Source organism: Aphis gossypii, chromosome 2, assembly GCF_020184175.1.
Source record: "Aphis gossypii isolate Hap1 chromosome 2, ASM2018417v2, whole genome shotgun sequence".
NCBI lineage: Eukaryota > Metazoa > Arthropoda > Insecta > Hemiptera > Aphididae > Aphis > Aphis gossypii.
In genome coordinates this window covers 64,685,573-64,712,265 of record NC_065531.1, presented here as the reverse complement: position 1 = coordinate 64,712,265, position 26,693 = coordinate 64,685,573, and the positions used below count along the sequence as shown (strand labels likewise).

The 26,693-nt window shown below is 33.6% G+C and overlaps 2 protein-coding genes across 4 annotated transcripts in view; both read left to right on the top strand.

Annotated features, from left to right (window-relative positions):
- The window catches only part of LOC114127262 (netrin receptor UNC5C), a 126,960-nt gene that overhangs the window by 84,407 nt on the left and 15,860 nt on the right, over positions 1–26,693 (top strand). For both annotated transcript variants that reach the window (XM_050201886.1, XM_050201885.1), the window contains exons 5-6: positions 12,788–12,955; positions 21,601–21,633. In XM_050201886.1, coding sequence (XP_050057843.1) covers positions 12,788–12,955; positions 21,601–21,633 — 201 coding nt within the window. The remainder of the gene's footprint in view (positions 1–12,787; positions 12,956–21,600; positions 21,634–26,693) is intronic.
- LOC126550410 (uncharacterized) lies at positions 664–11,354 on the top strand. 2 transcript variants are annotated; one of them, XR_007604493.1, is made up of 2 exons: positions 664–3,876; positions 8,685–9,068. XR_007604493.1 is itself a non-coding variant. In XM_050201887.1 (2 exons), the coding sequence occupies exons 1-2, from the start codon at positions 3,866–3,868 to the stop codon at positions 11,337–11,339; spliced, it is 1,239 nt and encodes a 412-aa protein (XP_050057844.1). In that variant the 5' UTR covers positions 2,951–3,865; the 3' UTR covers positions 11,340–11,354. The 2 variants fall into 2 exon arrangements, 1 of the variants encoding a protein (XP_050057844.1); XM_050201887.1 differs by lacking the exon at positions 8,685–9,068 and adding an exon at positions 10,112–11,354 and having other exon boundaries at positions 2,951–3,876.

The following is a 26,693-nucleotide window of genomic DNA, read 5'->3' as shown; positions in this document are numbered from 1 at the left end:
CTCGGAATCACCAATGTTAATATAATATTTTAATTACCGTGTAATTCACGATTTCTCTCTTCCATTTGCATTATGTACCGCCCTACAACTACTACAGTGACAGTTAAAATTAGTTTTTAATCAACGTTTATACCACGCATACGGGCATCACAATTTTTTTTCTCTTGTTATATTATTATTTTAATTTTATATACGGTCCGTCCGGAAACCACTTTAGCTTATCACTCAGGGACGGTCGGCAGTAATTCGGCGTATGTCCGCCAGCCGGTACTGTACGGAACTCCGGTCACGTGCTTCAATCGCACAGCAGCTAGTGTTCGCAGTTTAAAACTATATAAACACTCCAAATACCTAATTCAATGCTCTTATACCTATGATATTATATATCGGTATGCGCTAGATTCCGAAACGATTCTTGCTTGGGAAACACGATATTGTTGTAACTATATAATGTATTCCTGATTCCTGTATTGAACAAAATATATATAAAGATATCGAACGACCCTATATATAGTAGTATATATAATAATATACTAGATAATATTTATACTACGGTCAATATGAACTTTTAAAAAAAGTATTCGTATATTGTATATAAGTATTCAATATATATATATATATATAAATGATTGGTCTGCAATCTGCATCTGTAGTGATTTTTACATTGCTCCCATAGACATTCTACACCATTGTCTAGACATCTTAAAAAATATCCAATTTTCAGCTTTGAACTGTTTATTACTTATTTTGTATTATGTACTTAATTTGTTCTATGTTAATCATATGAGAACTCTAACCCGTCACCTGCAAACTGTTTAGAACGCGCTTGTCGGACAATAACAGCATTATATATTATTATGTCTAAATATATAGTACGCTCGTACAAAATATAAGAAAGAAATCTTCGTTCGAATTATACAATAATAATAATAACAATAATATAATAGTATTATGCGCGTTTGTCTCTCCTATCGCGAGTCTCTCATATACGTCAAACCAGCTTCAATGTTTCAATGTACCTCTTTACTCGTAGTTACATTATTGTCATGTGCCTACATGGCTACATCCGACGCATAGGCATATGATACTCATCATCATATTCGTGCACAATACGCGTCAACAATGAAGCGCGCAGTGAATCGTGTTGCGAGTCAAACTATATATAATATTCCGACTGCGCTGTAAAGACACGATTTTGTTTTGTTAACAGCGTAGTTATGTACTTAAAAGAAAAAAAACTTCTACAATAATACGACTCTATACGTCGTTGTTCTTTTATTTCTCGCGTACATTGCATAAGTTGTGCATGTGCAGAGCGATTATATTTTAGTAGAGAAATATTGCGTTTACGTGCTTTACGTCTGCAAGCAACCCTCCCATCACCGTCATTTAGATTTTCTTATAAATCTGTCTGCTGTAGCAGAGGCCAGTTGCTGACGTCACGCGTGTCACGTCTGTTTACGTTTGTTTGTTTATTTATTATATTATCATCACAATAATTAACGACTTTCGATGGGCCCGTGTGTATATAAGACACGACGCGTTTTGAAGAAGAAAAAAGTCGTACTCAAGCCGCGAAATTAACTGCGTGTATATATTATGCTAATGCGTGTTGTCGCCCCCGTTGACAATTACATTTCGTTAAAATAAAAATGTTCTATAAAAATGTGAATGAAATCTCGAGCTAAAGTGAAATACGACAATATACACAAACACCATATTATAATATTTATATTTATGTATTATGCGTGTATACGCCGTGAAACAGTCTATTTAGTATTTACGTTTTCATGAAATATTCAACATTTAAGTAGTTGTTTACCTTAATTGTTTACACGAGTCTTGCGGATAAAAATAAAAAAGTTCTAATTGTTTAATTTTGTTGAACGCTGTATACTTTTCATTGTGTATATGCGCTCCACTCCGTGTACATAACAAATATTTAAACGCGTTTCTATGCATTGATATATATATATTATATATAGGTATAAGATATATAATATATAATATTATATAATTCGCATTTACTTTATCGACTTACTTAGGTACATAAAATAACGACTTTGCGTGCAATTTTTTTCCTGACAGGAAATAGGCGGAAAAGAGGTTTCACAACTCGTCAAGAATAAAAAAAAATACATTTGAGCATATCGAATATAGGGAATAAGAATAGTATATATTATTTTATGATTACTATGAAAATCATTTTATTATTATATACCTACTTGAAATCAAAACACGACCGACAACTACATTATCGTGACATCGTCTGCTGTTGCAAGATTTATGGGTCGTACGGGACGTTTACGGGTTCTTGACAGATGGTCGCGTGGACACATTTTTTTTTCATTGCACTGTATTATATACAGATATATAAAATGAGTCGTCACCGCGCAGATTTCGGTTTGACGGTGGACCCAGGAAAAAAACCCGAAACAGTCGGGTGTATACATATATTATATTATATTATCTACCTAACCTATTCCACCTGTACTGCAGCAGATAAAGTCAAATAAAACGTTTTTATTATTATTATTTTCGGAAAGAATCTACCGTGTGTTTCACGATTGCATATCGCGTATATTATGCGCGCCGTAAAATAATATAACATGGGATTATCGTCTTGACCGATCTGCGCGGACATTTTTTTCCTTCGAAAAACGCGATTTATTGTCCGGTCGGCGTGTGTACACAATTGAGACACAAAACCGACATGCTCTAAATCACAAGTTCGTGATCTTTGGTCACCGGCCACCACGTCCACTGGAACCAGTGCATCTCAGTGTATGCATGTAGGTACGTTTATTTCGCTATCACGATTACGACGCGCCACAAAATGGTTATATTATAGAATAATATTAAATGTGTTTAACGGTGAGACGAGCGGTCACGTGCTTTAGTTGTGTAGCGTGTATAATATAGTGTATACCTTATACCGCGATTATTAAAACGAATGAAAATATATAGGTATTGTAGTAAGCCGCCGGAGTCGTCTCACTATTTTTCTTTTCTATTTTAACTTATCTACATGTACTACAATGTCCTTCGCTTTTAAATATTTTATTAGCATACTCGTAGCGATACGCAATTAATTCTGATGGCAATTTCCAAGAATCAAAGCGTATGGGAAAACACAGTCACAAACGACTTTTATTTAACACTTTTTGACAATCAAGCCATGCACATAATTCATAGATGCGCACGCCTTGATTTAATAGCACAACAACAAGTCCAATCCAGTGTCAAGTGTCTTGGGCGCAAAACCACTTTTGCAGCTACGATGACAACATTCTATAACACACCTTTTTGTCCATTTCCTAGTCTCTATCATGTACAACCAGGGGGTACAGAGAACCATATAAATACAGGTCTCTGTCCGTCTTAAAATTTAGAATTAGTTTCACATTCGCATAGAGCTAGTCTATGTCCGAATTTCTAAGATTAACTTTTTCTCGGGCAGCTACTTAACGTGCTGTCCTCAAATTCTTATACACTTGTTTTTATTGTAACAAATTATAACTTTAATTTTAATAAACTCTTGTATTAACATTGTGTCTTTGTCTCACTTTTAAAAACCGTAATCTTTTCCCAACAACTTGATCCAACTGCAGATGTCAAGCACTCATTTATAAACGATAGTGAGAGATCACTACACGTTTTGGGTGTCAGGTGTGGGGTCACCTGAAAGAAGAATTTTGGTATCCAACCCAAAATCAAGTACATCAGCGGACCTCGAGTGTGTCAACATCAGGATCAACGGAAGGAGATCACGGATAAGTTGCGACAAGTCAACAAATCGAGCCTAGCAGCGAAGCGAGCCGCAGCGCAGTTTTCAAAGCAGGACAACCACAGGGCCAGACAAACAATGAACACTTTGTAAGTTGCCGTTAAGCAAATAAATTCTTTAGTATATGTCTGAGAGTCCTAATCGGTGTTGGGAAATAATTAAATACAACCCACAAACTTTACGAACAACCATCATGAGTGTAACTTTAGGAATTGAATCTGCAATACGCATGATTCCGACCTTTACGGGGGGATCTGAGACAGATTTAGCGTCATATATACTTGAATGTAATTATATAATGGAAAACGTCCACGAAACTCTTAAACCTATGATTTTCAAACGAATGTTAACAAGTTTAAAGGGGGAAGCTTTTCAAGCAGTACGCTATCGCAGTATTCCGGATTGGCCCGCACTCGAAGCCCACCTTCGGAAAGTATTCGGGGCAACGCACTCAATCGGTTTTTTACAAACAAATCTATACAATATTAAACAAAAATACGACGAAGATATTAAAAGCTTCGCCGCACGCACCGAAAAATGTTACCACGATTTGGTAAGCGCACTAACGGTAGGGCTAAATAAAAATGACGCCGCCGCCGCAGTCGCGAACACGCATAAATCGGGAGCGCGCAATGCATTTATTAACGGGGCACAACCCGCAATTCGAAGTCTGTTACGAGCGCGAAACGTTCTTACTCTCGAAGAAGCTATTACGCTTGCTGTCGAAGAAGAGGAGGACATAAGAAATTTAAATAGACGCTTTAACACGAATAAAAATAACGGGAAAAATAACGCGAATAAAAAAAATATTAAATGTAATAAATGTAATAAAATGGGGCACTATGCAAACGAGTGTCGTAGTAACGCGAGCACATGGGCAGGCAGCACAGGTTTTAGAAATCCCATAAGTAATCGCGACGAAAAACCCGTTGTAGTAAAAAAGAATATCAAGGACAGGTTAGGTTCTGCACATACTGTAAAAAAAATAACCACACTGTTAAGGATTGTAGAAAACGTAGGTATAACGAAGAAAAAAATAATAGCACTAGTAGCAACGAGAATGAAAACGAAAATTCCACTACTAGTCAATTGAATCGAACCGTCAGTGAAATAAAACGAAATCACGTAAGAGTAGTTACTAATTTCGAGGAGGAACACATAATCTGTAGTTCACATAATTTCGATCCACAGTATATTAAATTATTAATCGATTCAGGTGCAGAAATGAATCTCATTAAACTCTCCGCATTAAACGGACAGGTAGTTATCAATGAATACGAAAAACGAACTATCAAAGGTATCAATGAAACACCTATTTTTACGATCGGGACTATAGTGACGACTATGCAAATTAGCGAAGTAGGCGTCCTTGTAAAATTCGACGTCGTGTTCGACGATTTTCCAATAAACGAATCAGGTATAATCGGGCGAAATTTCTTAAAACAAAACAAAGTCATTATGGACTATAATAAAAATACGTTAACCATACCCGAACAAACCGGTTAAAAGATTTAAAAGATATTATATTACCACCGCGAAGTAACTGTGTACTTCTAATTAAAAACGACGAAAATATTAAACATGACGCGATAACTATAAAAAAACAAGACGTCAACGAAAACGTTATTATAGCAAATAGCATCAGTCCGGTTAGCACTAATACAATAATAAGCAATATAATAAATATTTCGGAGGAACCTTTTATTATCGACGAGCTAACCACACGACATATTGAATGGGAACCGTATTATGAAACCGTACTTAAAGCATCCTTTGCAGATAACGACCAAACGGATCGCATAACGAAATTAAAAAACGAACTTAACACGAACGATTTAAACAAAGAGGAGCGCGATAATATTTTAGAGCTCTGTTGTAATTACGCGGACCTGTTTTACTTGCCCGGCGATTATTTAAGTGCCACAGAGGTAGTGACACATACAATAACACGCCGCGATGCACAAAACCTATTAACATACGTCCGTATCGTTTACCTTGGGCGTACCAAGAAGAAATCGAAAAACAAGTTACGGAAATGAAAAATAGTAATATAATACGCGATTCTAAATCACCATTTAACTTTCCATTAGTAGTAGTAAAGAAAAAGAATTTAGATTCGGCAGGGAAACCCAAGTTACGAATTTGTGTAGATTTCCGAAAACTTAACGAAGTCACCGAGAACGAAGCATACGGATTGCCGAACTTGCTCGAAATTCTCGAATCTCTGGGGTCGTCTAAATATTTTAGTACTCTAGATTTAGCTTCCGGATATCACCAAATTAATATTGAACCATCTGATGTGCATAAAACTGCTTTTTCCACTAAATCGGGTCACTACGAATATTTACGTATGCCATTTGGACTAAGTTCAGCACCCGCTACTTTTACTCGCGCGATGAAATCCGTTCTTATGGGTCTAGAGGAAATGTGTACAGCGTATCTTGACGATATCGTCGTACATGGGTCCAGTCTAAACGACCACCAAAACAAACTCGAACAGGTTTTCAATCGACTGCGCGTGCATAGATTAAAATTACAACCTCAAAAGTGTTCTTTCTTACGGAAAGAAGTTATCTATTTGGGACATGTAATTAACGAAAACGGGGTGTCACCAGATCCTAACAAATTAAAATGCATTAAAGATTATCCCAAGCTTAAAAACGCGAAAGATATAAAATCTTTTCTAGGACTACTAAATTACTATAGACGTTTCGTCGACAATTTTGCGAAAATAGCAAAACCACTAACTTACTTACTTAAAAAAGACGTACCATTTACATGGACTGACAATTGCGAACATAGTTTCCAAGAACTTAAAAAGGCTTTAATGAACCCGCCATTGCTAGTCTATCCAGACTGGGAAGCAGGGAAATTTAACTTGTGTACTGACGCTTCACAATATGCCATAGGAGCCGTACTTTCTCAAGGGGACGTACCTAATGACAACCTATAGCTTACGCGAGTAGAACACTAAACAAAGCCGAAAATAACTATAGCGTTATTCAAAAAGAATTGTTAGCCATCGTATGGGCCGTGAAATATTTTAGACCATATCTCTATGGCCGACACTTTACCATAATCACCGACCATCGACCTTTAACATACCTGTTTGGTATTAAAGACGCATCGTCTCAATTAATGCGCTGGCGATTACAGTTGGCTGATTACGACTATACTATAAAATACAGGGCAGGACCGGAACATTCAAACGCGGACTGTTTATCGCGTATCCGAGTAATACAAACCGAATCAAACAGTAGATAATAAAACATTCGGAGAATTTCGAACCGCGGAAGACAAACCGATTTTTAATTCGAAAATTGTAGAGGTTAACGACAGCATTAGCAAGGCCATTGAAAGTGAAACCACAATTATACCGATACCGGGGGACAAAAAAATAACCCATTCCGAGGTAAGAGGTATCGTAGAGAATGTCAATTCTAATAAAATACATTTTCGGACGAAAACCGGTTTTGTGTAATTTCCGATACGTTGCCTCTGATGATTTTCTATAATATGCTAAAAACACATAACACGCCTCTTGAACCAGAGGGCGTGTACCAAGCAATAGTAGACATTAAAACGTATTGTATTAACAACGACATAACCGCCTTTTCAACCATTAAATTAGACGGTCAGTCCTCTTTAACAAATTATGCACGAATCAGAACGATGTTCAGATATATCTTTAAAGGTACAAACATCGTAGTTAAAATATATAGTGGTAGACAGTATACAGAAGAAGAAAAACAACAAATATTTACGAGCAATGATTCGCCGCTAGGGGGTCACGCAGGAGTATCGCGTACGTGCGTCTAAACGATAGCGAATAAGAAAAAAAAACGAAGCGTAATATTAAAAAAGACGTAAAACGATATATTAAAAATTGTGAGCTTTGTCAGAAAAATAAATCCCATAATAAAACAAAACAACCGATGTTAATTACCAGCACAGTAGTAAAACCGTTCGAACGCATTTGCCTAGATATAGTAGGACCATTACCAAAAACTTTATTAGGAAATATGTATATACTAACACTACAAGATGAGTTATCTCGTTACGCGTTAGCCATAGCATTATCGTCTACGGACGCACCTACTGTAGCACAAGCATTTGTCGAATGTTACGTATGCACATATGGTATTCCAAAGTCGATTCTAACCGATTGTGGAACCAACTTTCTATCCGATGTTTTTAAGGGCATGTGTAAACTACTAGACATTAAAAAGGTACAGACAACTGCTTGGCATCCACAAACAAACGGTTTTCTCGAACGTAGTCATAAAACGTTAAAAACGTATCTACGAAGTTTTGTCGATAAAGATAGCAACTGGGATAAATTGTTATGTTACGCAACTTTTTGCTATAATACAACTGTTCACACTTCAACTAATTTTACGCCTTACGAACTTGTGTTCGGTACTAAACCAAATATTCCATCAGCCTTTAATAAAGACCCAGAACCACAATACAATTACGATAACTATGTATTCGATCTTAAACGTATGATGCAGGAAGCTCATAAAATAGCTAGGGACAATTTAATTAAGAAAAAAGAAACAAACAAAACTTACTATGACAAATCTCTAAACGAAATTGAACTTCACGTAGGTGACAAAGTACTTATTAGAGAACATAATAAGAAAAACGTGCTAAGCTTTAATTGGCAAGGGCCATACGAAGTGTTACTAGTACATGACAACGAAAACATAACAATACAAAAAGGTAGACGCGAGTATCGTATTCATAAAAATAATGTTAAACGGTATTACGACGATGAACAAAGTTCAAGTCAATAAGTCTAATCTATATTAACAATCATTTAGTTTTCAGTTTTTTTTTTTTCTCTACTTTTCTATCCGCTACAATTTTTTTTTCTTTTATTTTTCTGTTTTAGAATTAAACAACATATTTTCCTAAAGGAACTTAGCGCCGTAATAGGACGCGAACAGCACAACGCTGATGTTTTAGTTCACGACGAAATACCAAATTGTTTATTAAAACATATCGATCTAGCGAACAAAAATTTACTTCAAACTTTTTCAGCTGAAGAAATTTTAAACATAACTAGAACACTAAACCATTTTACACACGACATGACAAAAAGCCAACGTCCACTTACAAAACCTTTTTGTCATTACTTGAAAACTTATATAGACAATGCCGAAGACACAACAGACATATTTGACTATGTTAGACTTACGTTTCTGTAATCTAGTCTTGTTCTAAACCTCTCAATCTGTTTCCTTCTGTCTATTATTTTCATTTAATTTTCTATTTCTACTTCATTTTTTTTATTATTATTTTTTTTTGTGTGTTTTGTTTTTTTTTTTGACATAAGTATTTTTTTCTTTTGTGTGGATAATGAATTATAGTATTCAATACGCAGTCATGGATTTCGAGTTTACGAATCTAGGGCGCGACAACTTAATTCTTATATCAGGAGCATTAATGGGTCGACACTCGCCAGGTCTAGTAACGAAACTGGAAGGGCGCGCGTTGCTACTAAAAGAAAATAGAGCGGTTACGCCAAAAGAATGGAAAGACATGGTTCACCATTTAGTAAGAATTTTCAAGACAAACCCAAAACATTGTACCCAGTACTTGCCCAGATATATGACTCGGACCACTCAACTGAAACTAACTTAACCAAAAAACAAATACTTAACTTAATAAAAAATTACGATGTGATCGTACTATGGGAGGGTAGTACAGACATCAAAATACTTGACGCTTTAGGGGTACCGCACATCGCTCTTTCAATGAGGGGATGGGACGTTGACTCCAACGGAAAAAATTTTACTTACAACTACTGTACGGAAAAACAATTATAGTTTCCCATTATATCGGAGATATAACAAAAAACGGTCGTGCGCTGTGTCTAACAGAAGCACACGGTCTAACTTGTGGAGGGGATCATGGGTGCATAGAAGCACATAACCCCGTAACCGATGTAATTTGGTCTGGATGCCTGTTTAGATATCTACGACTTAGATATAGTGTCCAGATAGATGACGCCATCAGTGGTTAAATTTCCTATATAATATACGTATTCATTATTTTATTAAGCCAACTCAGCTTATATTGGCATTTATTTTTATGGAAATGGGTATTATATTATTTTTTTTATATTATTTTATTATTTTTGGGTTTTATTTTACTTAAATACAATTTTATTTAATATTTTACTTTTTGGAATATATATATTATATATAAATACAACTTTCTTTTAGTAATAACTGATATTAGGTAGTTCATAACAATTTACTTTAACAATATAGTAAATGAATAATCAGTTTTATTAATTTCATAAACAACTTTCAGACTAATAATGTTAATGATACCGTTCACGTCGGGAACATTAAGATTCACAGACGAACATTTAACTCAACATTCCGGTATCTACTACGAAAATCGCGGACCGTTGAAACTTATAACCTCTCAATGGGACCTTACTGCATATATTAGTCTCACTAAATATAACGAACAATTTGACTACATAAATACTATGATTGAAAAAACAAAAGTATTATGTGTTACACATATGCATAACCCAGTAACAGATAACTTTAACTGTAACGGTCTACTTACTGTAACCGATGACATAATTAACAATTTACAACATCAAAAGACACAAGTTTTAGATTCTATAGGACACGTAATTAGTAAACGTAATGCTCTTCTTAAATTCGCAGCAAAAGCAGCTAGGTTAATTTATGGAATATGTAACTTAGAATGCATAAAAAAGTTTAACTTTAACATAGGAGTAGCACAAAATACCTCACAATCTAAATTGATTAAAGAACAAATTAAAGTGGTTCAACTAAACCATGATATAGGAACAAACAAATATGTTAATATGTCATTAGAAATAAACGAATTAACAAATATTACAGATGAACAACAGGTTAAAAACTACTTAACAAAACATTTTATACAAGTTAATCTATTAATTACAAAACATATATTGGAAACAAATACGTTACTAGAAATAATACATCAAGCAAAGATAGGAGTTATTCACCCAAGTTTAATAACTCCACAGGAGTTATTAGAACACGTTAAAGATATTAAAGTATCATTACCAGGGGGAACTGATTTACCCACTGACTTAGTCATAACTAACATTTATGAACTGGTGAAACTCTCAGATATTGCTATTTATTATGCTAACGACAACCTAGTTTTTATAATTTCTTTACCTTTAATTTATCAAAATGATTTTATTTTATATAATTTAATACCTGTACCAGTATGTACTGGCAACGATTGCGTTTATATAAAACCTATTAATAAGTATCTAGCTATAAGTAAGTCTAAAGAACATTATGCAACCTATGATGAATTTTACTATACTCATTGTAAACACGCTAGAGACTTCCTATTATGTCCTGAAATTAATCCTTTACATCCTCGTAACATTAGACCCACATGCGAAGTATTACTATTACAGGATCCACCAAAAGTTCCAACCAATTGTGAAGTAATGCATGTTCAAATCGGTACAACTATCTTTCATAAAAAAGATTCAAAAATGAATGGATATACGTAACCAACTATGACGTGTTATTCGTTACCTGTGATGAAGACAAAGAATCAACAAGCCATACACAAGAAGGAGAGAGAGTAATACACTTAAACGAAACTTGCAAAGGTTTCGCCACAAGAGACATATTATTACCAGGAAAAATTGATTACAGATCTGAATACGCAGATTTTAATCCAAAATCAATAATAGATCGTAACCAATATTCACCACGAACAGAGACTAACGGTTTAATGAAAGACTATCATGTAAAAACAAATAACATGGACGACTTACACTTAGTGTCTAACTCAAAAAATCAATTGGACAGTCAAAGCAAAATCAACATAGAAATCAAGGAAATTCAAGACATACAACAAATGTTTAACTATGCATTATATATAACCATAAGTTTTGTCGCTATAATTATGACACTGATGATAATACACAGCATAAAGACGAAATTAACGGAAAAATGCAAAACCCAATTTTCAGAACATACTCAAGAAGAAAGCCAAGAGCTTAATCCACCAGTAACAAGAAATCAAAACGAAGACATAATTGAATTTCCACTTACAGCAAGAAATAGCCCGGAGCCCCACTATGCAAATTTACAACCTTACGGTTTTAAGTAAGAAAGTCGGGGACTTCCAGCTTCGAGGGGAGGAATGTAGTAAGCCGCCGGAGTCGTCTCACTATTTTTTTTTCTTTTCTATTTTAACTTATCTACATGTACTACAATGTCCTTCGCTTTTAAATATTTTATTAGCATACTCGTAGCGATACGCAATTAATTCTGATGGCAATTTCCAAGAATCAAAGCGTATGGGAAAACACAGTCACAAACGACTTTTATTTAACACTTTTTGACAATCAAGCCATGCACATAATTCATAGATGCGCACGCCTTGATTTAATAGCACAACAACAAGTCCAATCCAGTGTCAAGTGTCTTGGGCGCAAAACCACTTTTGCAGCTACGATGACAACATTCTATAACACACCTTTTTGTCCATTTCCTAGTCTCTATCATGTACAACCAGGGGGTACAGAGAACCATATAAATACAGGTCTCTGTCCGTCTTAAAATTTAGAATTAGTTTCACATTCGCATAGAGCTAGTCTATGTCCGAATTTCTAAGATTAACTTTTTCTCGGGCAGCTACTTAACGTGCTGTCCTCAAATTCTTATACACTTGTTTTTATTGTAACAAATTATAACTTTAATTTTAATAAACTCTTGTATTAACATTGTGTCTTTGTCTCACTTTTAAAAACCGTAATCTTTTCCCAACAACTTGATCCAACTGCAGATGTCAAGCACTCATTTATAAACGATAGTGAGAGATCACTACAGTATTATACTGTTGTGACGCTTATCCGATTTCATATAAATTATTACAAACGAAACCCATATTATAATACATACTCGTGATTATTGATTTGCTTACTATATTATATATTTCTTTCCACAGTGAACGGAGGCTGGTCACCGTGGTCGCAATGGTCCGAATGCAGTTCCCGGTGCGGCAAAGGGCAGCAGAAAAGGACCAGAGTGTGCAACAACCCTGTACCGCTCAACGGGGGCAAACCCTGCCCAGGGCCGGCGGTGAATAAGGCAGAGTGCACTTCGATATGTCCGGGTAAGTCTAGTTAACAAAAATGTTATCGTACTGTTAGTTCGATTACCACAACTCTGTATTCAACGGTAACTGCAGTGGCCGTCTGTATAATATATATGGCGGGATGTCGAAAGTTCATTAATCGCGAAGTTAGATAGACTTTAAACTTATTCTATATACTCCACCGCTGTTGTGGTTTACCCCATCATAGTATATTATTATTACTGTGTATAGCGAGTATAGGCCAACTGATGTTTGTTTCAAACGTATATGCCTATATATATATATAAATACTGTATGTTAACAATGCCGCCGCTCACTTGTCGGCAAACTAGTTATCCACTAACGAGTTTTCTATAGAACTCGATAGCTGGGTCTTTATTGCGAGCCTATATATTATATATTTATATATCAAGAGACTTGGCCGATAATAATTACCAACTATATACATGTATATGTGTATATATATCTACACACAATCACCTGCCGATGATTTTTTAATTGCTCTTCGACGAAAATAATATCGTATATTTTTTATATATTATCCGTTACAATCAGCAGCTATATTATATTGATTATTATACCTATTTTATATTCTCTCCTGGCTGACCGGGCACGTTACCGGTACATTTTAGATTATAATATTATATAGGTATAGATATTGTATGTGCGACGTGCGTGTACTTTGTGCGTTGGACTAACAATATTATTGACGCATTATCCTATTTAGTAAATTATTTCACTCTTAATATCTTCTCCGAGAGATATTTATCTCGCACGTACGATTTGTACGACTTAACGTCGAAAGTCTTCTCGCGCGCACGTTAGGCTTCATTAAGTACACCTTTTAAAAGTCTCACGAAATCGTGTCGGAAGAAAACTGGTTTCATTAATCTGGTATTCCCACGCGCGTCGTTTTCAAATATCTTGAATGATTAAAAAAATATGTAAAAAAATGTTATAATAACTGAAATTTTGATTAAAATTTAATTTAGTTACAGTACATGTTATAGTAGCACTTTTTCATGGGAAATTAAACTATCTATAAGCATATATATTTTATATGCATAGGAATAGACACGTATATAATACAAGTGTACTAATCATATAGGTATAAAAGGATATTAACCTAGTAAAGTTGCATGTCAACATTTTTTTTATTACAAAATTCAAAATGTCCTGCAAAAGTAAATAATTATAACTGAACAACAATATAATATAATATCCCCAAGACTCGGAGTAGTATATCCATTTGGGGGAGGTAAGTACGCACGAAGCACATAAAAAATATATTTATTATTTACACGGTTTATATCGTGCGAGTTCGTTCACCAACAAACTCATAAGAAATGCAAACTGCACTTTGCCGACCGAATGGAAAACAAGAAACGGAAAAAAATATATACCTAAATATATATACCCACAATTGGTCATAAAAATTGTATATTTGAAAAAAAGAAAATCGGTTATGAGAAGAAAAAGCAAACGGTGGCGGGTGGTAATACAAGACATATTACGTGTTCTGTAATACATTTATTTATACAACGCGAGTACAAAAATAGTACTTGATTTGGGTTTTATTTTTACAATACTCAGACGAATTAAAAATTATAATACCGTATATTATTCATGTATATTATGTTTTGTATTATTTATATGAGATTACAGTTATAGATGAGCTATCAACTCTCTAACCCGACGCACAAGAAAGTTTGTGTAGCTATGTTAAATATTAATATTGCTATGCGATGTAATATACATAAATATGCAGTGTTATATAATAAAAATTAATGTTTTCATTTGTAGTAATTCTCAATTTTATCATATCCTAAATTAAACACACTAGCTTACCTATAATAATAATTGGTATTGACGTAAAGAATACATGTGCAAAAATATAGAAAACGTTTAAAATTATTTTTTTGGAAACTAATAGGAAAATATTAATGTCACATAGTTGGTTATTGTATTTATTATACATAAAAATTATATTATAAATGTGTTTTGTGAGAGGTAAAAAATTATCAACACCTTAAGTTTTTTTCTTGCTACTTTACTGCCAAAAAATCTTCGTGTATTTCTGCGTTTTACATAATAATATTAAACATGCGACTTTTTTGCTCGTTTAAAACGTTCTGGAAAAAAATGTAAAGAAAAACACTAAAGGGATAAAGGAGACACTGGTTTCTCTCGGGCAACAATAAGGGCTAATTGTTCCCCAACAAGGGATAGAATCGCAAAACAGCATCTGCGCCGCCCATGCACTTAGTTTAATTCCGGTAATTTGTATTCTAAATCCGTTGCGCGCGTTGCTCACGTGAACAATAATTAGTACACCGTGCAGTATTATAATGCCACGGCGTTCGGTCGGATCTCGCAAAAACCTGGTCACGAGCGTCCACTTTTGGGTGCGTCGGGTGGCGGGCTGAAAACAAAAAAAAAATATATATATTCCAACACGAAACAGTAGTTAACCCTATCGCGTCGTTTAGCTTATAATATATTATAATATTATAAATACTTATCCAATATTTCCCGTTTAGAATAACGCTCCTTAGTACATATTTCCAGTCGCTAAGTGCGTATAGTGTATACTTATAATATAATTTAAAATTTGTAATAAATAATTAAATATTTAATTATATCTATTCACTCTTCATCATATTAACGTGCTCAGATATTTTGAGGTTTCTAATACCTACTACTGCACGATATCGATCTGAAGCCTATTTTCTAAACTTTCTATTTTTAAAAGTTTTAAAAGTTTACCCGAAACACACTTATTTTGTGGTATTATAAATCTATAGCAATTAAAAGATATATATTTTCTAATAACGAAATTACCATAAAATATTACAAGAATTAATATTAAATTTATAACATGATAATAAATTCGATAAAATTTCATTTTCTGTAGATGAATTGTATTTTAATTTTATTCTTCGAATTACATAAACTTAATGATCCAGTATTTGCATTGTTCTAATAAAATTACAAGAATAAGAAGATATTGCTTAAAATTCGGGGTATGTGATATAATTATAATTAAATATTAATAGTTATAATATAATATTACAAAGAATAAGGTAAATTCCCTTTACATATCTGCATTCTATTTTACTGGTTTTTGAGATTTTTGACAAAAGTACCAATACCTATTTTTAATTTTAATTTTTATTATTTATTAATTGTTTTTCTACACTTCTACAGTGCAAAAACATAAATGTTCATCTTTACCAAATTTTTCTCACTGAATTATTTGTGTAATGTGTAATTTTTATTTGTATCTACTATAGAATTTGGCTCTTATAGTCTTATCGTGTTTTTTATCCTAATTGATTTTGATTGGTTTTCTTTTTCATCATCGAATATCGATTGATGCAACAAATATTTTCAAATTCACAATAATATTATCTACACACGTTCAGTATTTTTGTACATTATTGACTTATTCTTAACTTTGTCGTATGTCACCAGTCATCACCAATCTTTGTTTTTTTTTTTTTTACATACAGATCGGTATTTTGGTATTTTTATTACACATATAAAATTACACTTTTGATCCTAAATATTTTGTATATAATATTATAGTATTACCTATACACGTGATGTTAGGTAACTACATATTTCAACAACGTTGCAGACCATAATATAAATATATATTCTATGCATGTTACCATAATCTCATTGTATACCTATGTATTACATATGAATGGGTCAGATATGTGTTTATTGTGAAATAATTTAAAATATGGTATATAGATACATATATAAATATTATTTTCATTATTTTTGATTCTTTGTACTGTTATTATTCTCGGTATACTTCAACTTATTTTACACACCGTATTTTTTTTTTTTGGATTTCACTCTACTGGCCGTGATAGACGTGTTTTTTAAGCTATACAATCGATTGTCAACCCTTTTGCACACTGCAGAACCCTCATTTCCGATCTTTTGTGTCAGCGTGCAGCCGATATTATATGCAACGCGAATTTACCGCACTCGACCACGCGCGTCAATGTCCCTTCATGCAAACAAATGCAAGGCGACCATCTGCCGTTAATTGTTGTTAATGGAAAAGTCACGTTGCTGCCGGGTATTTAACTAGGTACATCATCAGATATTTCACAAAACATATCTAACGATTTTCACTTTTGATTTAACGATCATTTTATTTCGAACGATGTATGCTTACAGCGTTCATATATTTTACTCACGCATTTAAAAATTAAATTATAAAACAAAATTTTAGGTAATTACATTGCGTACGCGACACAAATATATTAAACAAAATAAGTAAGAACACGATTTATATAACGACAGGTTTGTTGTAACCACAGTTAGTAGAAAGCCAAAGAACTGAACCCACTTAAAGTCGAAATCCAAAGATAAACCACAAGGAGGCGGGTGACAAGACAAGAAGTTTACATGTTATTCCTAGCGCATCTTTGACTATAGTTGTAGTACCTAGTTAACGGGTCGATAAAACCGCGAGTGGGCCACCGCAAAATAACACGTATGTTGCAGGTTGAATACGCCCAAATTTATAATGAAACCGATTGTAGCAATTTCATTCCAGTTCAATGTCGATTCTATTTCTAATTTGTTTTTCATATCAACTTATGACTAAATACGCAGAAATGATTTCAATTTAAACGAATAGCATGTATAAATATAAATAACATATTAATTATATAATATATTATATTACCATTAATTTTAAATATTAGGTTTTATAATCAATTCTATACTTAAGAATCGAGTGAAGTACCGACTCATCTGTGGGTTTTCTATTGATATAGGTGTGTTTATTTCAAAACGTTTTGTAGACGTGATTAAATGATTCCTAATCAAAGTGTTCAGGACTTCAGGTACGCCCGTCGATGTATTACGAAACTAAAACACGTTTTGTTATAAATTGACGCCTAATACATTACAAAGAAAAAAGTTCCTAGTTTATTAGACGATCGAAATTCTTATTATTCATGATCAAATTCAAACATTAAAAAAATTTAAGCCGGACAGTCCGCTTTAGTATTCATAACGAAATCTCAAAATTCAATTCAATTCGTGCATTGGTACTTTTTATACCTCGCGTGGCATAGATAGTATATAAACAAAATTTATTCGTTAAAATCCGTACCCGAACCGTAGTCCGTAAGTATATGAGATTATAGACCGTTTAAAAGGTAAAAAAGGTTTTTGTTTTTGTAAACGCTGTTTTGAATACAATAAATCGCCAGTGCCTTTGACACGTCGTTTATAAATACGCCGTTTACAGTGTAAAAGATCACACAAATTAATGGCACATTTCGATTAACTGCAGTACAACGTGCGTATCCTTTATCGTGTATCCGGGTCTATTATTTATAATTACTAAAGATTTATTAATATATATGCATATTTTCGGTCCCTTATAAATCCTAGTCTCGTATATCTTTTAGTTGCAGGTGGTATTTTCACTTCTTGCCACAGCTTGTGTACCTAATTAAATTTAATGTCGCCGCGTCGTATGTATAAAAACCCGTCGCTTTGTCATTGTGGGCCATGCTTACTTATACTTGATCTCATGGATAAAAAAAATGGTATACGTATATTAAATATATCAAATTTTGATTAAATATCGTAACTGTTTCTGAAGTGAGGATAGGTATTATACACCTCAGTTATTCCCAATGTATGTATTATGTATTTATTTTATAAAACCTATTATACTGTACATACTAGTAATAAAAACCCATCCAAATATCGGTACTTATATTTTTAAGAATACTACGCCACTGATACGTTAAATTTTAAAAAATGTCACTTACACATCAAAGTCAAGTCGTGATGCACCCTCTGCGTATATGTACACGTGTCACTGGTCGTAAATATTAAACGCTCGGGAATATGCGATCCCTCTCAAAATGCGATTTCACACGCGGCCTGGGGTCACTGGCCCTGTTATAAAGTTTTGTTCATACATTTTTAAAATAAAATGTTATATTTATATTTAAATTCTACTTATTATAATTTAAAGAACGGTAATTCGTTTGGTCAACTAAACAATAATTTTACAAAATTTAAATTTACATCGATTATTTTTTTTTATTTCTGTGTTTAACCACTTTTTCAAATATTACTTAAATTAATTTATCATATTACGTTAACACTACAATCTATGTATAGTAGTCGATAAACAAAATTCTCAACGTAAATTATACATATTACTATATTAGATACCTGTATGATAAATATACCAAAGTAAATTGAACTATGAAAATTGAAAGCGATTTAATTAATGGAGGTCTATGAGTTTTGAATATTTACTACTGATTATGACTATTAATAATATAATAATATAATTATTATTTATTAATATATCTTTAAAATACTAAATTCTAAGATATGAAAATATGTACATAAATAAAATATCAATAATTAATTATATTTATTATAGAATAGAGTTATGCTTAAAAACAGGTCATCCATCAAAAAATTTAAATAAACTTATTCTCAGACATAATGTTGTTCTCAGGAAATTTTATGATATTATTTTTATCATCGTAACATTTGTTGTTATTGCTTTCAATTTAATAACGCTAAACCCACTCGCGGCGATATTTCTTAAGTGTCCGTTAAACGTGTACAAGTATAATTAAAACAATTTAAAAACAAATGTTAATAAAGTAATTTAAAACTTACCTTGTAGTCTCGATAGACATTATACATAGAACCGCACGCAAATGTTGTAGTTTTAAGTTTAATTAGAGGGTTTGGATGATGTTTTATAATATACAAGATAATAGATCTTTACTGTATCATGTATTTATACATAATATTATACAATTCTACTGCAGTAACATTATTAAAAACTTTGGTATTTCACGTATTCTATACTATAGTAATTCGTCTGCAATTCTACGATAGACAATACGACTGAGAATATGAGTATAAGGTTCGAGTACCTTATACTTATTCCTACTTGCATACATAATACATAGAAACGGTATAATATACGTACTTAAAACCTAACAATTGCTATGTGTAGTATTCTTAACGCCCCGCCCCGAAGATCCTTGCCATAATATTAACGTGCATAAGTAAAGATCTTCAATAACATGTACTACGAAGACAACATTATACTATTCAATTATTGCAAAATTTATCTAACGACGATAATGCGAAATAGTGCTTAATAAGTACATCTTTGCCGATTCCGTTATCTTTGAAATATATACTACATAGCATATAATATGATACAGTACTGCAATATTATCCTATAATAATATTATGATGTATGCGTTTACGTTATATTAAACTCACAAAGACGCGGCACAGGGTGGCGGCGGTGTTTATGATATTCCAATCAGCACGCGGTTAATCCTATCTGTGTAATTACAACTAGGGATCCGGATTAACTATTTGATGAGGTTATAATATTACTATATTTATATAAAATACCCTCGAGTATATAATATGGCAGCGCTGCAACAAAACCAGTAGAGACGTTAATGAATGCGTTGACGAGGGTTAAAAATATTTCGTGGGCTTTTAGACCGGCGGTCGTTTTGTGGCTCGGACTATGTATTATAATATTATTATTATCATTATCATCATCATCATTATAGTTTTATTAACCTGCTTTATCAATGTATGTGAATTAATACTCCACCTAAAATCGGATTATTATCGTCTACCTGTGAAACGGTTGCGACGGAAGTTTTTTCAGTGATACAATTCATAAACACTTCCGATATTTCACCAATAATGGTCGGTGCGTTAATAGATACGGATCTATAAATAATAACATTTCCGGTTTCTTTTTCGTTAACGTTATTACACGTAATTATGTTTTCTACTAATCGAATAAGTAATATAATTATTAATTATACTATATTTATGTCTACCTAAACTAAATTTATTTAAATACGAAGAAATGTACAATATAACATTTAAAGCCATACCAAATAATAATATAGGGGTATAATTAAGGTACTTACTACTTTCATTAATGAAAGTGTATAAAATGTTATATCTTAGAATTTTAATTTTAAATTTATACTGTCTATAATTATTAATAAACTTATCGAACTTCTTGGAAGTTTTACAATGTAGGCCAGGGTGTGAAGAAGGATCATTTTTCGAATTACAATTAGTGACAAACTATATATACGAGAATATCATAAGACGTCAATTGACGTCTTCGATGGGCGGCTTAGGTATTGATCAGGTACTATATTATTTATGATATAATATTATATTATATACAACATTAAAGTAAATCGTGCATCAGACACGATTCTTGCTTAGTTGCTTTTGAGTTCTACACTCCTTCGCCAACAGTTCGTGCGACTGAGACAGGACGTACGATTATATACGTATACAGCGTAATTGATAACATCAAGTGTACCGAAGCGATAAACGAGGCGGTCGTGTGCGCGTATGTATACTGCTCGCACCCTTCGCGGTGTTGTCCCGAGTCGACAAATTATCAACTTGTGTGTCGTCGAGACGGAAGACTTCACATTAAGTTATCCCCGTGGGATTATCGCTCATGAATTTAGGAATTATAATACGCACGAGATCCGTGCGCGTGTTTCTGTGTGTGTGTTAATCAATTTGAATTGTAACTCTAAACAATATACAAATCTAATTTCTTGTTATTTATTTGATTTCAGACGGCGAATACAGCGACACCGTAGCCGAAGAAGGTAAATACAATATTTTATAGCTGTCGTTTGAGCTTCTTGTTGTTTAAAACTTACCAAAATTTATTTTAGTTTTTTTTTTCCGTTTGTAAAACATTCGGCGCCTTTTGTGTAGCTGTTATAAATTATCGCCGTATAATTACGCACGGCGCGCGGCGGCGTTCCTCTATAATATACATTAATATTATACCTGCAGAGTGCAGAGCTCCAGACCGAACGGGTGTAATCGATCAGGTCTAAATTGAATAGGCGTCTCCCGTTATTTTATTATTATTATTATTTTATCTAAATAGAAATAAATAATTAAACCCGTAAATCGATGTCGAACCATTTTATTTATTTTTTTCGACCATCTTCATTTTAATATGATTAACTATACCTATGCTATATACCCGCTAGATTATGTTCACGATCGGTATAGTATAAATTATCAATATGCCGAGATATTAAAATCCCATTGCGGAAGAATAAACTCGATTTGACCTTATCGGTGGGTATATTACGCGCGTTTCACTGTACAAGTTTCCACGCCAGAGGATTCGTGGACGCATTAAAAACAAAATTAACGGACGCAAGTCGCTAAGCATGTAGCGCACATAGTCGCTCGAATACGTTTTTATATTTTTTTCATTGCAAAGTTAAAATCGTTTTATAAATGGGTTTTTTTCACCATTGTTTGCCGACTAAAAATCGTATTTTTTGTGCATCAAATATTATAAGATGGCGGCAGTGAACAAAATAAAATTCTTAATTCGATCAAGGGCGTATAACTGCAGGAAACGTGTACCAGGTGTTACTCTGTATAAACGACGTGGACGAAGAACTCGGAGGATTAAAAACTGGGCGGTGAAACGTATATACACCCGGTCGTCGTTTTTGCATAATTCATTATAAAGTTTTTAGCTCTCAACTTTGCACGACGATAATCGCAGTCGAAATTTTATTCGGGCTTTACCCCCGTGAGGTGCTGGATGGGTAGAGTATTCGGGGCTGTATTATAGGCGTAACGACAGGCGAATAATAATAATAATAAAAACAGACACAAGAAATTTAGTGGATTTTACAATATTTACATACGCGTGTTATTCGAAACGTCAAAATAAATCATTTGACGACAGCAGCGATGGCGATGGCGGCTTCGACGGGATATGTGTGGCGCAGCAGCTATAGCCATATTATAGTATACAGCGTATTTAGTAAACTATCCGAGGGTGACCCCCGACGATTTATGGGCATCGAAAGATTTTTATCGTCAACTGGCCAATTAAATTTTGGGGGACTGGTAAGAGTCAGTGGAAGAGTGTATTGTGTGTGTGTGCAATGTGTATATATATATATATATATATATACGCGTTGACCATCGTCCACTGCCATTAATACTGCAGCGAATTCCCTGTACACGCGACTCTCTCGCACCCCCTCTCTTTCTCGATCACTATCACTATCTATCTCTCTCCGGTACGGATGTCTCAACCATTGTGTTTGTGTGAATATTCATTGTGCTCCGGGGCATAAATTAACCGTCGCGGATGTGCAGCAATAATTGCCGGTCGTGGCTTTTCCGTACACCGAATGGGACGGACTGCTGCAATGTGCAGCTGAGCTGCAGAGGTCGCAATGGAGCTGGAGGTTACGGAAAATTGATCGGAAGTTGTATAGTGTCGATTTTGGCAAACCGACTGGGTACTAATACTATATTACTACTACTACTACTACTACTACTACTACTAGGATGACGACAACTATAATACGGAATGGCTCTTGGCCAAAATAATAAACGCCGAAAATCATCTATATCCGACGAATATGTTCGCTAATGGAATTATATTGATTTAAATCCCCCCTCTTACACCATTTGACATGAAGAAGATAAAAAAAATTTAAACAGTAGTCTATTTTGTTTTAAGACATTTTAAATTTATTATTTTAAAATACGTATCTTTTTAAACGTGTTTTATGTATATTTTTCTAAATATTTATACATATTATGTTTAACCAAACAAGTATTTGTTTATTTTTTTATCAATTCCTTTTATTTACTAATCTGAGTTTTTATTCAAAAATACATATTTATGAATACTTTAATTTATTTAAATTTAAAATGAATATTTTATTTTATAATAGTACTGTTTATAATATAGATAATTACTTTATTTCTAAACTTTTACAGACAGCGTGTATAATATAAAATTAATTTTTTTTTTATATAGTTCAATGAGATAAGGGATTCATTTAGATATAGGGGACTTTTTGTTTTGATCGATGGCGTTTTCGATCATATATGGTGATGATGGCGATGCTAACAGTCGATATAGTGGTTGGTAGTGGTATCTCGCCTACTACAACACAAAATATTATTAATATTATCCATCGCTGTAATTATTAATTATTATTTTTTCGTACTTAAATGATTTTTTCCCCGCACCACAATGGGTGGTCATTTAAAAACAATTTGCTCGTAGATACGATATAATAGTATGTATAGGTGTTCCCCGGGGACGCGGTCGTCGCGCAGCCATTATATATTGCTATACATGCTGCAGTACGCGCGAGGCCCCTGGGATGATGATGGTGCCGCTGCAGCGGAAGAGAGACAGGGCGCACAAGACAAATGACCCCGAGGGTTTTCGAGTCACGCACACTAACACTCATATACGTAGTCGAATTTGAATTGAAACAATAGCCAAGCACTAATTCAAAACTGGTTAGGGTCGCGCGCGGGGTGGTAGGAAGTAGACGGGTCGCATTATTGTGGTTGTTTGGATATATACCGGCAGCATTGTACACAAGTATATAATATGTATGTGTGTATGTACATATAGGTTGGTACGGCGAAAGGGGTGTTGGTGGCGTCAATTCCGGCTCGTTCGCTGTGTTAAATGCACCGCGAACAATGTGCCTGCGGGCCACGTGACAGTTGGCAAAGGACTGAGGAGATTTTATTCTCAAGTGTGACTGTTGGCCGTGAGTTACAAGCTACAATTATGTATATAGCCAACAGGAGTGTATAATAATAATCATATACATAATATATATTTTATATTATAACAAATGGTTTCTGTAAGTTGTCGCGGTCTATTGTGTTTGAAAGTGCATCGCCGCGACGACGGACATCGGGTGGTTGATTAATTTCAAGAGAGTAGGTGGTCGCTATATATATTGTGTTCTAAGCAAATTTTCAAGAATCTCAGTTTATGGAATATATAAATAGCGAGTAAAATCAAATCATTCTATTTCTCCTCGGAAACGCTACCTATAAACTTCGTACGTTCTCGTATGTGTATAATACTATTATTATAGCTGCCCTTTGATACATTTTCCCAAAGAAATTTCCCTCACCTTCTATTTATTGCTTATTTTTATTATAAGAAATTATATGAATAATAAAATAATTTTTTTACTATAGTTTCATTTTTCTTTTATTATTACTAAAAAAAGTGTTCAAGGTTTGTCTAAAGTTTTCTTTAACAAATGTATTATCATTTACCAAATTTTTAAAAAGATACATATCTTTGTTTATAATATAATTTTAACTTTGACTTAATATAAGGCCTGTAATTCGAATTATTCGCTATGAAATAGGTCAATATCAGTCTTGACAAAATGACAACAAATTATAAATACACTTTATCGAACATTAAACAAGTCAAAATTACAAAACATCTAATGTAGTTAAGTGTTTTTTGGTGATATATCGTTATATTGGCGTTGAATATTACTATTACCCTATTTTACTATCAATTATGCATTATTAACATTTATTATCGTTTATTCATTTTGAATTAATACTTAACGAGTTTGAAGATTAATTTAACTTGAGGAACTATAAGTAATTATGGAGAGGCCAAGTCCCCAGCCTCCTCAATAGTTACTCTTATTTATTTATTATAATACATTTGTACAATAAAAGATATAACTATACAAAAAATGGTAATTAATGGAATAATAATATAATAATGTAGCAAGCTGTGATTACCTATATATACATATATATATGTTTGTGTATAACAACCATATTATGTAGCGAACACACACATTCAGACATGAAAGTCACTATAGGCCTATAAGATATTTTAACTTTCACAACAATTATAATTATATTATTTTATCATGATATTTAACACAATCTAGAATAGTGCATTTTGCACCAGGCTCACACTACGTAGGATATCTAGCAGGTACATCCGTTAAATAGACACAAAGTGTATTGGGGTTGACCGCAGAACCATATATGGTCATTTGTGATAATTATAGTAGGGATAATCACTTTAGCCTAAGAGAGCTAAAGTCTCTAACTAACAGGGTTTTGTCAGACGTGGCATCACAATGCTTGAAACAACACCAGCTATCTATCTATACCCCCACGTTATATAATACTATTATTATTTTATTTAGAACTTAGTTAAATTTCATTAAACGTAAACGCTTATTTACCGAACTGTGTTGAATTATTCAAACTCCATCTTTCGAACTGTATCACATTTGAGTTCACAACAATAATAATAACAACTAATCAACATAAAAATACTGTTATAGTTAAACAAATATCGATAACTTTTTATGGAAACTTGGCTTATCAGTTGTAAATTGCATGTATGAAGTAAATCAAAGTTACAGTAACAACGAATTTAAGATGATTTATCAAAGTAATATAATATAAAAACACAATCGGCTCGACGTATCGGTTATTTGATAAACGACAGTATAATATTTTATATATATACGTATATGTGCGGGCGTCAGTCGCCAAATCGTATACGCGTGCGCACTTGTATACAATGGTATATAGAGGTATAATATGCAGCCCACAACGTTTTAGTGCCGTTTACGCGCCGAAGAAGGCGCCTGTTTAAAACGCATTTACCACCGAACCCTCTTGAGAATAGCTGTTTTTGAACGCGTATGGGGGTGAGATCAACTCCGCCGAGGGCCTTTTCTGCTCTGACCCCCGTTCGAGTGCTAATGGCTCGGCGAACACTCCTTCGCTGTATATATAGGACGAGAAGAGGGACCAAGCTAGAAGTTGACCGAGAGTTGAATTATTATAATATCAGGTCAGGTAC